Source organism: Peromyscus eremicus, chromosome 10 (genome assembly GCF_949786415.1).
Source record: "Peromyscus eremicus chromosome 10, PerEre_H2_v1, whole genome shotgun sequence".
NCBI lineage: Eukaryota > Metazoa > Chordata > Mammalia > Rodentia > Cricetidae > Peromyscus > Peromyscus eremicus.
The window spans coordinates 63,314,901-63,328,555 of record NC_081426.1 but is presented as its reverse complement, the minus strand read 5'-3'; the positions used below and the strand labels follow the sequence as shown (position 1 = coordinate 63,328,555).

General features: G+C 38.6%; 1 protein-coding gene across 3 annotated transcripts in view; it reads left to right on the top strand.

The window, feature by feature from the left end:
- LOC131921239 (cytochrome c oxidase subunit 7B, mitochondrial) overlaps window positions 1–11,354 on the top strand; it is a 110,392-nt gene extending 99,038 nt beyond the window's left edge. For all 3 annotated transcript variants that reach the window (XM_059275957.1, XM_059275958.1, XM_059275959.1), the window contains one exon: window positions 10,943–11,354. In XM_059275957.1, coding sequence (XP_059131940.1) covers window positions 10,998–11,240 — 243 coding nt within the window. In that variant the 5' untranslated portion in view covers window positions 10,943–10,997 and the 3' untranslated portion in view covers window positions 11,241–11,354. The remainder of the gene's footprint in view (window positions 1–10,942) is intronic.
- Window positions 11,355–13,655: the final 2,301 nt, after the last annotated feature.

The window sequence follows — 13,655 nt, the reverse complement described above, 5'->3', positions numbered from 1 at the left end:
TAGCAAAAACTATATCCAACACACAGCATAGTGCGCAGTTTGGAGACACCTCTGTGTAACATAGTGTAGGTCAAGCCCACAGGCTCGCCACAAACCCACCGTAGAGTAGCTCAAACCTGCAGGCTACCACTAACTTGAGAGAGACAACTAGGAAGTTGTTTTTAGCTTCATTTTAGAATCTTTTTTCTTAGGTTTTAGGTGGAAACTCTTGCCAACCCTTTGGGTGCCATTTGTTTTTAGCTCCATTTTGTATTTCTTCTCAGGTCTTTGATGGGATTGAAGACTAGCAGTTATAGTAACAGCTTAGTATATATATATATATATATATATATATATATATATATATATATATATATATATATATAATATCTTAGATAGAACATATTAAGTATTAGATTCAGGTTCTTTAGGATAGGATACCTTTTGGAATGATCTTTGCAACATGCCATTTAACCACGCACTAGACTTCTCTGGATTTTAGTATGTGTTTCTTGCTTGATATTGTTCGCATTGATTGTAGTTCCATCTTATCTAGGTCATTATCCCTCATTACTCCTGGACAATATTTGATAACCATTCCTTTGTTTATAGTCTTGTATTAGGTTAGAACCTTCTTATTTAGACAAAAGGGGGAGATGTAGTGGGTAGCCATTCCAGCTTTGACCTGGAAGTTTCAACCCCCATTGAGGCTTCGGTAATGGTCACGCCTACAAGGCGGGGCTGAGAGAGGATGCTGAAGACCTGAGATCCGGATGCATGGGCTCTCTTGGTTCCCGGACCCTGGATGCTGAAGGGAGACTGAGCAGAGTTCTCCAGAGAACACCACCGGACTGCACCTTTCACAGATCCTGTAGCCTATCCCGTCACTTGTAAGTTACCCCACAAAATAAACCTCCCTTTTAACTACATGGAGTGGCCTTAATAATTTCACCAATATCTTCTCTTCTGATTAGTTTTGATTTGATCTGTGTTCTGTTGAGTGTTATAATAGCTACGTTTGCTTACTTCTTGGTTGTATTTGCTTAGAATATCTTTTCCTCTAAAATGATATTTGATGGTAGTAAGGTATATTTCTTAGAAGCTTCAGAAAGATGGATCTTGTTTTCTGTTTTTTTAGACCCTGTCCTTTTAATGGGGGAATTTAGACCATTAATATTTGGAGGTTTTGATGAGAGCTGAATTCTTGTTATCTTTTGTTGTGGTGGTATGGTTTCTTCCCCCTGCCCCCATAGCTAACTGTTCTGTATTATTTATTCCTTGGTTAACCCTCTGCCTCTCAATTCCAAGAGACTCAGTCCTAAGGGAATGAAGGTGGGCAGGGAGGAGGGGTTCAGACAGGCAGGCTGCAGCAGAACTAGGGTTACATCTGGAAAGATTGGAATGGAGAACAGGAAAGAGGAAGAAAGCACTTACCTCCAATCAAGGACAAGTTGTAGGGCTGGCTAGATGGTTCAGTGAGTAAAATTTTTTGCCTTCGATCCTAATGGTCTGAGTTTGATCGCCCAAGGCCTACTGAAAGGTAGGAGAGAACTGACTGTTACAAGTTGTACTCAGACCTCTACACATATGCTGTGTGTCCTGTACATACCTTCCTACATACGTATACATAATAATAAATGCAAAAAAGTAAATGTATTATTATATAATTGACAAAAAGCTACGGAATTTGTACTTCACTTTGGTGCTTGTGTAGTTTTATTACATGTGCTCTTGCTATGAATGTGCCAGTAAAGGAGATGATCCCAGTTTATATATGATGAAATTTGAAGGTCATTTTTTAAAGAGAAAGTATTTGAAAGCCAAGTTTTACCCTTGATAATTGTGAAAAAGCCTTGAATAACAAGCTTCTATTTTCCATTTTTATTTTAGTCTGACTGAATCTGTTCTAGAATGTAGTTTAGGCAAAAGTTCCTTTTTCCTGGGATCTCTGGGCTGGTGTGAGGCTTCTTATTTTTGATGATCTAACATCCTAACCATATTCAGATACTTTATGGTTACCTGTCCATCTCTTCTTCTTATTGAGGATTCCTGGAAAGAGTAATTTTTTTTTCTCAGTTTTCTTGACACTGGCATTTATTTAGTAGGCTCTATTATGTGGCAGGGGCACATTTGTATGTTTAAGCAACTACATAATCACAATGCTAGTTAGCTAGGGGTTTCTAATATTTTCATAGTGAAGCATTGAAGAGAAACTTTTAGTTCTAGAATCATGCAGTTGCAGGAAAGGTGTGGGGTTAGGGACTAGGGATATGGCTTAACAGGTAAAAAACACATGCTAGGAAGCATGATGACCCTAGTTCAAATCCCCAAGACTCACAATAAAAGCCAGATATCATTCAGGGACATACCTGTAACTCCATCTTATAGGAGATGGACACAGGAGATTGTTAAAGCTTGCTGCCCACCAGCCTAGCTCCAGATTCAATGAGGGACCCTATCTCAAGGGAATAAAGTAGAAAGCAATAGAACCAACACCAGGCATTATCCTTAGGTGTCCCATGTTATATATGTGCACCTGCACACACATACATGCTCATAAACTACATGCAAACTCTTACACATGCATACACACATCAAAAATTTAAATGTACAAAAGAGGTGAGCATGTATTCATTCCCACATAATTACCATTACCCCTAACATGTTTCTCTCTCTTGAATGATGAAAGATATTTACTTGAAACTTTAGAAATGGAATATTATAGATGGAAGAATAGTTCATTGGTCCTTGTTACCTAAAGAGGTTTTATACTTCCTCTCAAAGTACCTATTGATATATTATGTACATAGTTGTTTATATGGGGGATGGCATTCGGTATCCATTTTACCTGTGTTGGAGATTAACGTCCTTAATTCTTAAGAATTCTCCCAAAACGCCAGGTCATGCACCAGGGATAGATCCTGATCCTACTGCCAGTGGGGCCTTTAAGCAGTTCAAGCTACACAATTGTCTGCCTCTACCAAATGTACCAGGCTCTGCGAACTCCCCATGGGAGACCTTGCCTTGTTGGAGGAGGGATTGGGGGGTTGTTTGGGGGGAAGGCAGGAAGAAGGAGGAGAGGGATATCTGTGATTGATATGTAAAATGAATAAAAAAATTCCATTTAAAAAAAAGAATTCTCCCATCTTCCATTCAGTGTTGTGTTGTTGCTTGAGAGCTGGTCAGAGTGTTAATGTGCCTCACTTGTTCTCTACTTACATATTTGTACCTCTTTGTTCTTAGGTATGTAAGTTAAGCTCTCTGATTCTCTTGTTAGTGAAAATGTCAGACCTGAGCCAAGCATGGTGGCACAAATGGGAGTATCATGACTTTGAAGCTAGGTTAGGCTATACAGTGAGACCATATCTAAAAACAGACAGACAGACAGACAGACAGACATACATACAGACAGACAGACAGACAGACACACACACACACACACACACACACACACACCATATCTAAAAACAGAAAGACAGACAGACACACACACCATATCTAAAAACAGACACACACACAAAAAAAAAAGGAAAGAAAAAAGGAATATGTCTGTATAAAATCCAGCCTCCTTTATCTACTTTGTTTCTCAATGATTATTTATTTCATCAAGCTATGATTAGTCAGTAACACCCCCCAAAGACAAATATGGCAAAAGGCAATTTAAAGTAATCTCTAGATTTTTTTCAAATCTGACAGTTTGAATGACCTGAACATACCAAAATAGATTTTGTATGCAAGAAGCCAAATACTCTATCAGGATCAAGTGGTTTAAGCTATATCACCTTTTGATTATGATAAAATTATGACCTATTTACATAGCAGACTTACTTGTTTTAATAAAAAACAATGTAAATCTAATACCCTTTGGGCCAATGAAATTCTGACATCTGTTGGATTAATGAAAGGGAACCCCAAAGCCTAGAAATCATTCTCAAACTAGAGTTCTCTTACGAATTTTTATTTTAAAATAAGAGTCTGTGTTCTGTATTTTTGTTTCATACTTCTAGACTCTTAAAGGTTTGCTCTCTCCTTCAGCATCTCTCCCTCAGGAACTTAAAATATAAACTTAGACATCTCAGTTCACAAAAGTGAACATCCTACCACAAGAATTCATCCTGTTGAACTGTTCCTCCTGAAGTGTCTGCTGGGGGAAATCAGTTAACCAAGTTGGACCCTCTGGCTAATCTTCCTTGTTCTCAAATAATGAATCCAAAGTTGAAGAAGGAAAAGGTCAATTGCTTGCATCTGTTAAGAGTTTTCAAGAAGTTCACTGAACGTTAGGAGAGTGGAAAGAGGGAGGGGAATTCCAGTAAAGGACAGGACTGGCCTGGTAAAGGCCCTGCATAGCTCTGTTCACTGCTGCCTCAGGAATTCCAGTAAAGGACAGGACTGGCCTGGTGAAGGCCCTGCATAGCTCTGTTCACTGCTGCCTCGGGCTTGTGACGTGCTCATTTTGTCAAGGGAAATTTCTCTACAAATGCCCTCGCAGTTGGTCAGGTGATGTCAGCAACACGAGTCTTACACGAAGAGATATAATTTACAGGGAAATCTGAAGCAAATTTGGGAGAGCAAAGATACTGTAAGCTGAAAAAATTCTGGAAATTTTAGAAAACAGTAGTCATAATCTGAATTTAACATTTCATTAAAATTGATATTTAGATTGCACCCTTACTGCCCTGAGTTCTAGTTAGCAATTAAAATAATTATAATTTAAAATGTGGACTAGTAGGTGCTCTTTTAAAATTAAAATGCTGTTGTTTTCTAATAGTTAAATGTTTTAATGCTCACTTTTAACTAAGTATATCACTGATATAAATGTTGAAATTCTAAATTTCATTTCAAAGAGGTTATTAATATAATTCCACTGGCCTTTTCAGTGTCATGTTTTCAGTTCATTCACAAGATACTTATTTTTTTAAAGTGGATATGGAGACAAGAAAAACATCTGTACAAGTACTGAAACTTTATGAATCTCAATCATATAATGAATACTACACATATTATCTTCTATGTATGTTAAGAGAGTTGATTTACCATGCCGCCTATACCCCTTGAGTCAAGTGTTAAACTATGTGGTTCATGAAATACCTTCTGGGACTATTAAGCCATAGGAAAGGATACAGTGATGTAATAGGATTGGGAATGTAGAGCCATCTTTTGGTGTTCCCCTGAGCTATTCTAGAAAAATCTTAATATAGATATACTCCAGGCAGAAAAAGCATGGTATCCTCAGCTAAGTTTAGAAAGTGCCACATGCCATCCTTGTTAAGGAATCATTGCAGTACATTAAGTACCATAGAAGTCTTTCAAACTGTCTGGTGCCTTTATATTTCCCAAATGTAGATGACCCTGTAGTCCTATTTTCAAGTAGCTCTTACCCATATCTAACAGAAAAGTGAAATAGGTATATGCTATGGAAAAGTACTGAAAAAAAGGATACTTTCTGATCCTAATCAGTGTCAAATTAGTAAAACTAGAGTTTGATTATTCATTTCAGTAACTAGAATGTAGTTAAAAGTTAGTGTAATTACCCAGTAACTAGAATGTAGTTAAAAGTTAGTGTAATTACCACTGCGTTCCATCTAGTTACTTAAATTCTGAGAGTTTCCTCGGCAAGAAGTGGATCCTGAGATGATTGTAATTTTCACATGTGTGCAAGAGAACTCTGGCCTTGCTGTGCAATGCTGAGGACTGGATGAAGAAACAAGATGGCTGGCTGTACCAAGGGACTAGCACATTTGAGACCTTTGTTGATAGACTGTATATTCATACCCTTGCTGTTTCTTACTGGAAATTGTATGTTCTGTGAGTGGCTTCAATTACTTAACAACAGGATCACACATTTAGAATCCTTAGAACATGGTATCAAACAAACAATATCCTCTTTGAGGAAATGCTAGACCTGATTGACATTCAATATAAAATAAAAGAAGGGGGTGGTGGGAGAGAAAACATGCAGGAGTTGGCATATCTTAACAACCATCACCATCAGGCAACGTTTGCCTCAGAGAACATCAAATCAGAAGTTCTTTGTGCTGGCTGTTGTCCTTTCTTCCTGGAATATCAATTCAGTGTGATAATCTGCCTTTCTCTTTATTCAGGTAGCATTCATTTATGTAACATTTTAGACTTAATAAAGTGACATAAAATTTAACCTTAAGCAAATGCATCAATTCAGTGAGTCAGGATAGGATGCCATTACTTGTAAAATATAGCCATTTTTCAACATTTTCACCAGTACTTTTCCTTTTTGCAGGGTTCTCGTATTTCTTGTTATGAAAAGCCTGAAAGCTTAAGTAGTAATGATGGGAGACACTTTGCACAGTGTACACTTAATCCTTCCTTGCATCCTCTGACATATATAAACGAACTAAAGACACCACAGGTCATGTGTATTTTCATTTCAAGAAGATTGCCTTTTTATTGTTTCTTATTTTGCATTGATATTCTGAAGCTGTGAAAAAGAACACTAGAAATAAAAGCAGGTGGAAACGAAGGCGCTACAGTTGAATAATGTTGTCCAAGAGTTCAGCTTTAAAAATACGGCACCTATTATACAGCAGAACATCAGCATTGGTAGTACTCTTAATGACTTTAAATGCTGCCAACTGTTTCTGTTGGCTAACTTCATACCAGGCTGTGTGTATAACTTGTAGAGCACTCAGATTAGTTCACCACAATGCTGGGCTCAGTTACTGCAGCACTCTTCTTAAAATGATTCTCTCCTTGCAAAGTCCAAGAGCATCTAGAGCTGGATGCACTCTAGAGCTGATGTTACTTTGTGTTCCATAAGCATGTCTAATGGTACATGCTTACGGAACTTACCTCAGAAATGCAGAGTCCTAAGCAGTTCCCCAGCTTCTCTCTTACATTTCATACGGGACAGGAATGCCCATTTTAAAACAGATTCCAGAGACTCTTAGAAGCTAGAAAGTTTGGGGGAAAACTGAATAAATTCAGATTGTAGATGCATAGCTTTGAATAAATTCAGATTGTAGATGCATAGCTTTGTTTCTTCTGCAAATGAAGCTTAGACCTTCCTTCCCCAGACAGGCCAAACAGCATTCCAGAGTAATTGACTCAGAACAAAAGAGTTTTTTGCATAACCAGGTGCAGTGAAGGCTGGGGAAGGATTCTTGGTCTGGGCAGAGTTGTGTGGCTGGACAGAAGACAACAAGCCAGAGTTTCTGTAGATGGTAGAGCAGAGTGCCTGGGGCAGAGGAGTAAGGGGCAAGGAAAGGTTTTGCAGATTGTAGGTGGATTCAAATCAGGTCAGGCAAGTAGAAGAGGAAGGAAAGATGGGAGATGAAGGAACAGAGGACAAAGATGAGATCGAAAACATAAAAGCTTAGGGCTATGAGAGGACAGGAAAAGAGGAGACAGAGGAGCTAAGCATGAGGGCGGAAAAGAAGCAATGGAGAGAGAGAGAGAGAGAGAGAGAGAGAGAGAGAGAGAGAGAGAGAGAGAACGAGAGAACTGACTCAGAAGAATAAAGTGTATGGAGCAAGAGTTTTGTGTACTTAGATTCATTTAATATTATCAAAAATTCAATTATCAGCTGGTCATAGATTCTTCCCACACCCTGGGAGCAGGCTATTGTGGGGCTGGACCATCCATAGTCTGCTTTAAGGGACAACTGAGATTTGGTCTGTTGGAAAATAGAGAGTGGAACATACACCTGGGCAACTGGCCTACATGATCTTCTGGCAGGCATGGCCTGTTTTGGGGCAGGGGTCGGGGGTTGTTTGTCTGAGGGAACCAAGAGAGTGGGCTATTTTGCCTTTTATATATATGAGCACATCTTAAAAACATAAAATCTACATGCATTCTTCTTTAAAGATGTATTTAGTTTTATGTGTGCAGGTGATTAGTTCTCATACATATTTGTCTGTGCATCACATGCATGCAGTGCCTGCTGAGGCCAAAAGAGGGTGACAGATGGCATGAAATTGAAGTTAACAGACAATTGTCAGCCACCCTGTGGGTGCTGGGAATCAAATTGGTTCTGCTGGAAGAGCAACAAGTATTCTAACCTATGTAACCATCTCTAAAGCCCCTGAATACATTTTTTTTCATCAACCCAGAACATGTAATTTTATATACGAGTACAACTAAAATATGAACAAAGAAACAACAATGTCTAGAGATCTCATAGTTTATATTATCACAAAAGTTCAAATGCAGAATGAAAAGTCCTCAGTATCAAGGTCTATGAACCTAAAACTTTTCTCAGCAATAGAATGTCAAGTGCAAATTCCGTAGGAGACACGAGAGATTTTCACTGCAGTCATCTTCTGGGCTAAACTGATTCTGTGACAGCTACTGAAGTCACCCCATTGACTTGTCTGCCTGTTATGCTAGACCCTGAGCTTGTACTTTTGCTGCTTCAGATACACGTTTCTCCCTAGGTTTTTGTTTGTCCGTTTTTGATTCCTTAATAGTTATTAAAGATTGAATCAAAGTGTCATCTCATCTAGAACCATTCACAGACCCCCACCCCCACTCCAGATGGCACTCTTGTCTGAAGTAACAGCACCCTCTGCTGCTTGCTCTCTTGCCCACTTACTTCCTTAACCGCGTTTAGGCTTACTTTCTGTGCCCCAGAAGCTTTTTGAGCAGGTGTAGTGCTGCTTGCTCTGAGTATAGAGATACACTCACAAGTCACTAGGTGAAAACAGTAGAATACAGAAAATCATTTTCAATTAAAAGATTATCTCTGGTAACCTTAACCCACACAGGTTTGCTTGGTTGGTTTTATTTGTTTGTTTAGGTTTTTTTCAGTCTTTAGTGTTGAATGTACTTTAAGAAGCTCCTTGGAGTTAAAAGCAGAGAGAGGACTTGTGTTCATATCCTGTCCTGTTTCTTGATTTTATGTAAAAAAAACAGACCACCCTTCCTCTCTGTATTTATAGAAGTGAAGAATCTTAGCATAATGTCTGGCTTACATACGTGTTAATTTTCTTTCTTCATTAGTGCTTGACTTACTTTTATGGCCTTTAGTGACGTTAAGTTACTATTGTTACCAGTGAAATTTCAAGTCTATATATTTTCCTCTTAGAATTAGAATGTAGTCCCATAGTGGCTATTCTTTTCCCTGGGCTTAACTTAATCATTACTGTATAAAGTAGATTTCACAATCTTTCTGTTTTATCTTCAATAGAACACTGTATTTTGTTTAGATAAATTTATTTAGAACGTATTTATTTTATTGCTGCAAAGGTAGGAGGACTTTTACTTTGTTTTTATTACTAGAGAAAGAGAAATCCATCTTTTTGTGGTCAGTTTTCCCCAGATGTATGCTGTGAGAAGCATTTCCTTTACTTTTGAATACTATCAAATTTTGTGTTGTATACTTCTATATGGCTGTTAGAACCGATAGTTTTAGTTCTTTGGATAATGGACTAAAGGTGCACAAAATTCATTATAGGATTGCCAAGTGGAATTTAGCAATGTGGAAAATGCTTTTAATTAGTAGGTTCTTAGTTTTCACATGTGCTTCATAAATCAAAGTAGATAATAGGTAGATACTACTCATACCAGCAGGCAGGAAGAGTGAAAAGATTCAGGGTGTGTTACTTACATTTCCTATTACTGTAGCAGAGTATCTAACAGAAACAAGAATGTATCCTGGACTACAGTTTAGGGGATATGCTCCATCATCCTGAGGAAGGCTTGGTGGCAGGATTGCATTCTGGCTATAGATATGGAGAACAAGCTAATTCCTGGTAGATTAGGACACAGATGACACAGGAAGATAAGACAAGAACATGAGCTAGAAAGCCAAATCTTGCTATAAATTTCAAAGTCTATACTCTAAAAATTTAGTTTTTCCAGCTAGGCTCCACCTCTTAAAGGTTCCACAACTTTCCAAACTGTTCCAATAGACTAGGGATCATGGGATCAAGTATATGAGACCATGAAGGATGTCTTATATTCAAATATTACAGCATTATTTTTATAGGATGTCACTGAAGAGGAATTTCTAAATGGAAATTCTTAACCCCAGAAGCCAACTTAATTATAAGAAAACTCAAGGTAGATGAAAGAGCTTCATAGATATAGGAATAACTAAAGGATGATATATAATATAATATGCGCAACCAGTGTCATGGAGGCAAAGTTTGTGGGTTGCAGCTTCTCAATGTGGGGAATAATGAAGTCTGTTTGTTATAAAGCAGAAGGGATGAGACAAAGACCTAGTTATCATAAGTTACTCTGATTCTGCTCTTTCCTAATGGCCAAAGAGGAAAAAACAAAAGAACAGGAGGAAGAGATGATGCTGTGATTGTCTGTAATTCTGATGGAAACCTAGAATGTATAGTAGATTTTAGATAGGATATTCAACTAGTGTGATGTGTGGGGAATGATCCTGTGTAGCTGTCTTGGACATGTTGATAAGTCTGGACTCTGCCTGTGGAGAAGACACCTTTGCACCTTTTTGATGAGTAAGAAAAAAATCTAACACTGTCTACTTTGTTGTTCTTTGGGTTATATTATATGCAGTCTTCACAATATTGTTATCTCAGCTTGACACTGATGATGAAGCACAGGGATTTTTAGTAACTGCTCAAATTTATGCAGTCATCTAGCCGCTTCGCTGAAATTAGAATCTAGACATCATGACATGAAAGTCACATTCTTGTGTTTGGAGAGACAGCTTATTGGGTAGAATGTTCACTGCATGACCATGAGGACCTGAGTTCAGATCCCTAGCAGTTACGGAAATACCGTATGTGGCCGTGTACGTACAGTCGGGAGATCCTGAACCCATGAGAAGATGCAGTGAGAAACCTTTGTCTCAAAAAATTAATTGGAAAAAGGTAGAGGGCTGCACTGGAAATTTGGAACCTTCACAGTCCTTGACGGCTGTTTATGGGATCTAGGGGCCCAGATGAAGCATTGAAATGAAGGAGGAACTGAATATAGATCAAATGTCATTGCCATGTTATGTTTTGTCTTCCAGATCTCTGGAAATAGATCCACTGCTGCAATCAGAAGTAATCGTTTCACACATCGGGATGTTTCCCTTGGCCCGATACGCACTAAACCGTCTCAAGACTCAAAGCATTCGACAAGTTGTGGCAAGACAGGGCCACCAGAAGCCCTCATCGGATTTTCATGACAAATATGGCAATATGATGCTAATTAGTGGATCCACTTTCTGTTTTCTTGGATATGTGATTTATATCACACAGATGGGGGTAGAATGGAACCTGTCTCCTGTTGGCAGAGTTACCCCAAAAGAGTGGAAGGATAAGTAATTGTCTCAGATACCATAATGCAGAAGTGTCTCAAAACAAACTTGTCATGGAAATGTTCTGTTAATTAAATATAGCATAACAAAAGAAATAAAATTCATTTAAAAGTACTAACAAGTCATAAAAAACTATCATTTAGTTCCTGGAATAATGCAGTAGCAGTGGATATAGATACTGGAGAGTGTGGATACCATATATTTGAAAAGTAAAATTTTAGAAGCACAAGTTCTTCTGACTTATTCTAGGTACCTGTCTTCAGTAGGCATTCATAAATACACACCTTAGAAATTAATTTAGTTGAATCCAGATAATATTCTTTTGTCAGAAGCTGGCCAGTTTCACCTGTCCTTCCTCATTCCCACCCTGGTCTGTACCACCATACTTTTCACTGGCATTAATATCAAAACTTTCTTGTTAGTCTCCTTGCTTTTCAGCTCATCACCCTGACCCCTCCCTCACCATGATGCATTTTTCAATTCAGCACTCAGGATCATCTTAAAACTGTCAGGATGTCACTCTCATCTTGTAAAGCCAGGAACTCATTTGTCTCTTAAGTCCAAGCTCTCATATAGGAAAAGTGGCTGTGGATGTTGTCCTGGCATTTTACGACCTGCATCTAGATGCTTTTGTTTCTTTCTTGTGCATGGGATGCACTTTTGATGCTGTATGAATCACTTCCTCATAACTTCATGGTTTTGCTCCCATGTGTAGCACGAATCTTAAAAAGGTCTTATTAATAGAAACAAACCTGGAGCTAGGTATTGGGGTGAATGCTGGAAGATCAGAGAAGCAGAACAAGCCACAGCCACCTCACCTTGCCAATTCCTCAGCTGATCCTGTGTCCTCAGACTGGGTGCCTCTTGAGTCCTCATCCAGAATGAATCTCAGCTGAACTGTTCATTGCTCAAAAGCCTAAAAGCTTAACCAGGCTCTAGTTCCTGGTCCTCACGCCTTATATACCTTTCTGCATTCTGCCATCACTTCCTGGGATTAAATGCGTGAGTCACCATGCCTGGCTGTTTCCAGTGTGGCTTTGAACTCTCAGAGATCTGGATGGATCTCTGCCTTCGCAATGCTAGGATTAAAGGCGTGAGTGCCACTGTTTTCTGGCCTCTATCTAGTGGCTGTTCTGTTCTCTGACCCCAGATAAATTTATTAGGGTGCATAATATATTGGGGAACACAATATCACCACACATATGTCATGTTTTCAGAGTGGATCTGTTAAATACTGCTACCTCACCAGGTGGTGGTGGCAACATCTTTAATCCAAGCACTCAGGAGGCAGAGGCAGGTGGATCTCAGAGTTTGAGGCCAGCCTGGTCTACAGAGTGAGTTCTAGGATAGCCAGGACTACACAGAGAAACTCTGTCTCAAAAAAAACAAACAAAAAAAAACCCCTGCTACCTGTGTTTTGGCCTCACTTTCTCTCTCTTTTACTTCCTTAGCCTGTTTTTTTTTTTCAATAGCTTTTTTCATTATCTGACTTTCAGGATGGCTTTTACACTTGTTTATTACTTGTTTGTGAAATTGTAAGATCATAGGCTTTTTGTGATTTTGTATTCAGAACAGGATCTGGGAGATGAGGCTTTCAATTACATTGAAATGATGAATAAATGGGTGACTATAGGTAATCATAGCCCACATTCATTAAAAAAATTAAAAATAGGAATTTGATTTCCATTGAGGGTTGTAATTAGATTATTGGAGACTATTTTAATTATCTATTTCATTTTGCAAATTACTCTGAAACTTTGTCCTATAAGGCATTTGCAAACTCATATTTTCTGTCAGTCAGGCATCTGAGAATGATGTGGGTGGGGGTGAGGCTGTTTGGTGCAGGAGCTCATATTTCTACAGAGTATTCAGAAAGAGCTGCATTCATCTCAGGGCAGGAGGAAGCATCCGCTACAGTTTCACTCACTTGGTAGTTGACTAGTCTCAAGACCTTGTTTGATGTGGCGCAGTAGATCACATCTTAGTCATGTGGGTATCACAAGGGTAAACTCATGATAAAATAATAACACTACTTGCTTTTCTTTGAGTCTTTTTGCAAGCCAATCTTATCACCTCTGTCATATATTCTGTTCAACAGAAAGTAATTAAATCAAGCCTGTAGCTCAGGAGAAGGAATAGGCTATTGCAAGGGGTTACCTTACAGAAGCAATCCTTGGGAATCCTAGGGGGTCTGTGCCTTCTTGGATCTTGTCTGGATGGAGAATTGGGATATAGTGAGAATGTTTCTATTATGCTCTGGGGATATTTCTAATTCTTCCTCTATAATGGTTAGAGTTGTCTAAAATTTTAATATCTGATCTTTTGAGGGTCTGAACACTAGCTCATGTTTCAATCTGTTCTCCCCCAAACCCCTTTTTTTTCTCTGTTGTGTGAATTTTCTGAGGTTTTGTTTTGTTTTTTC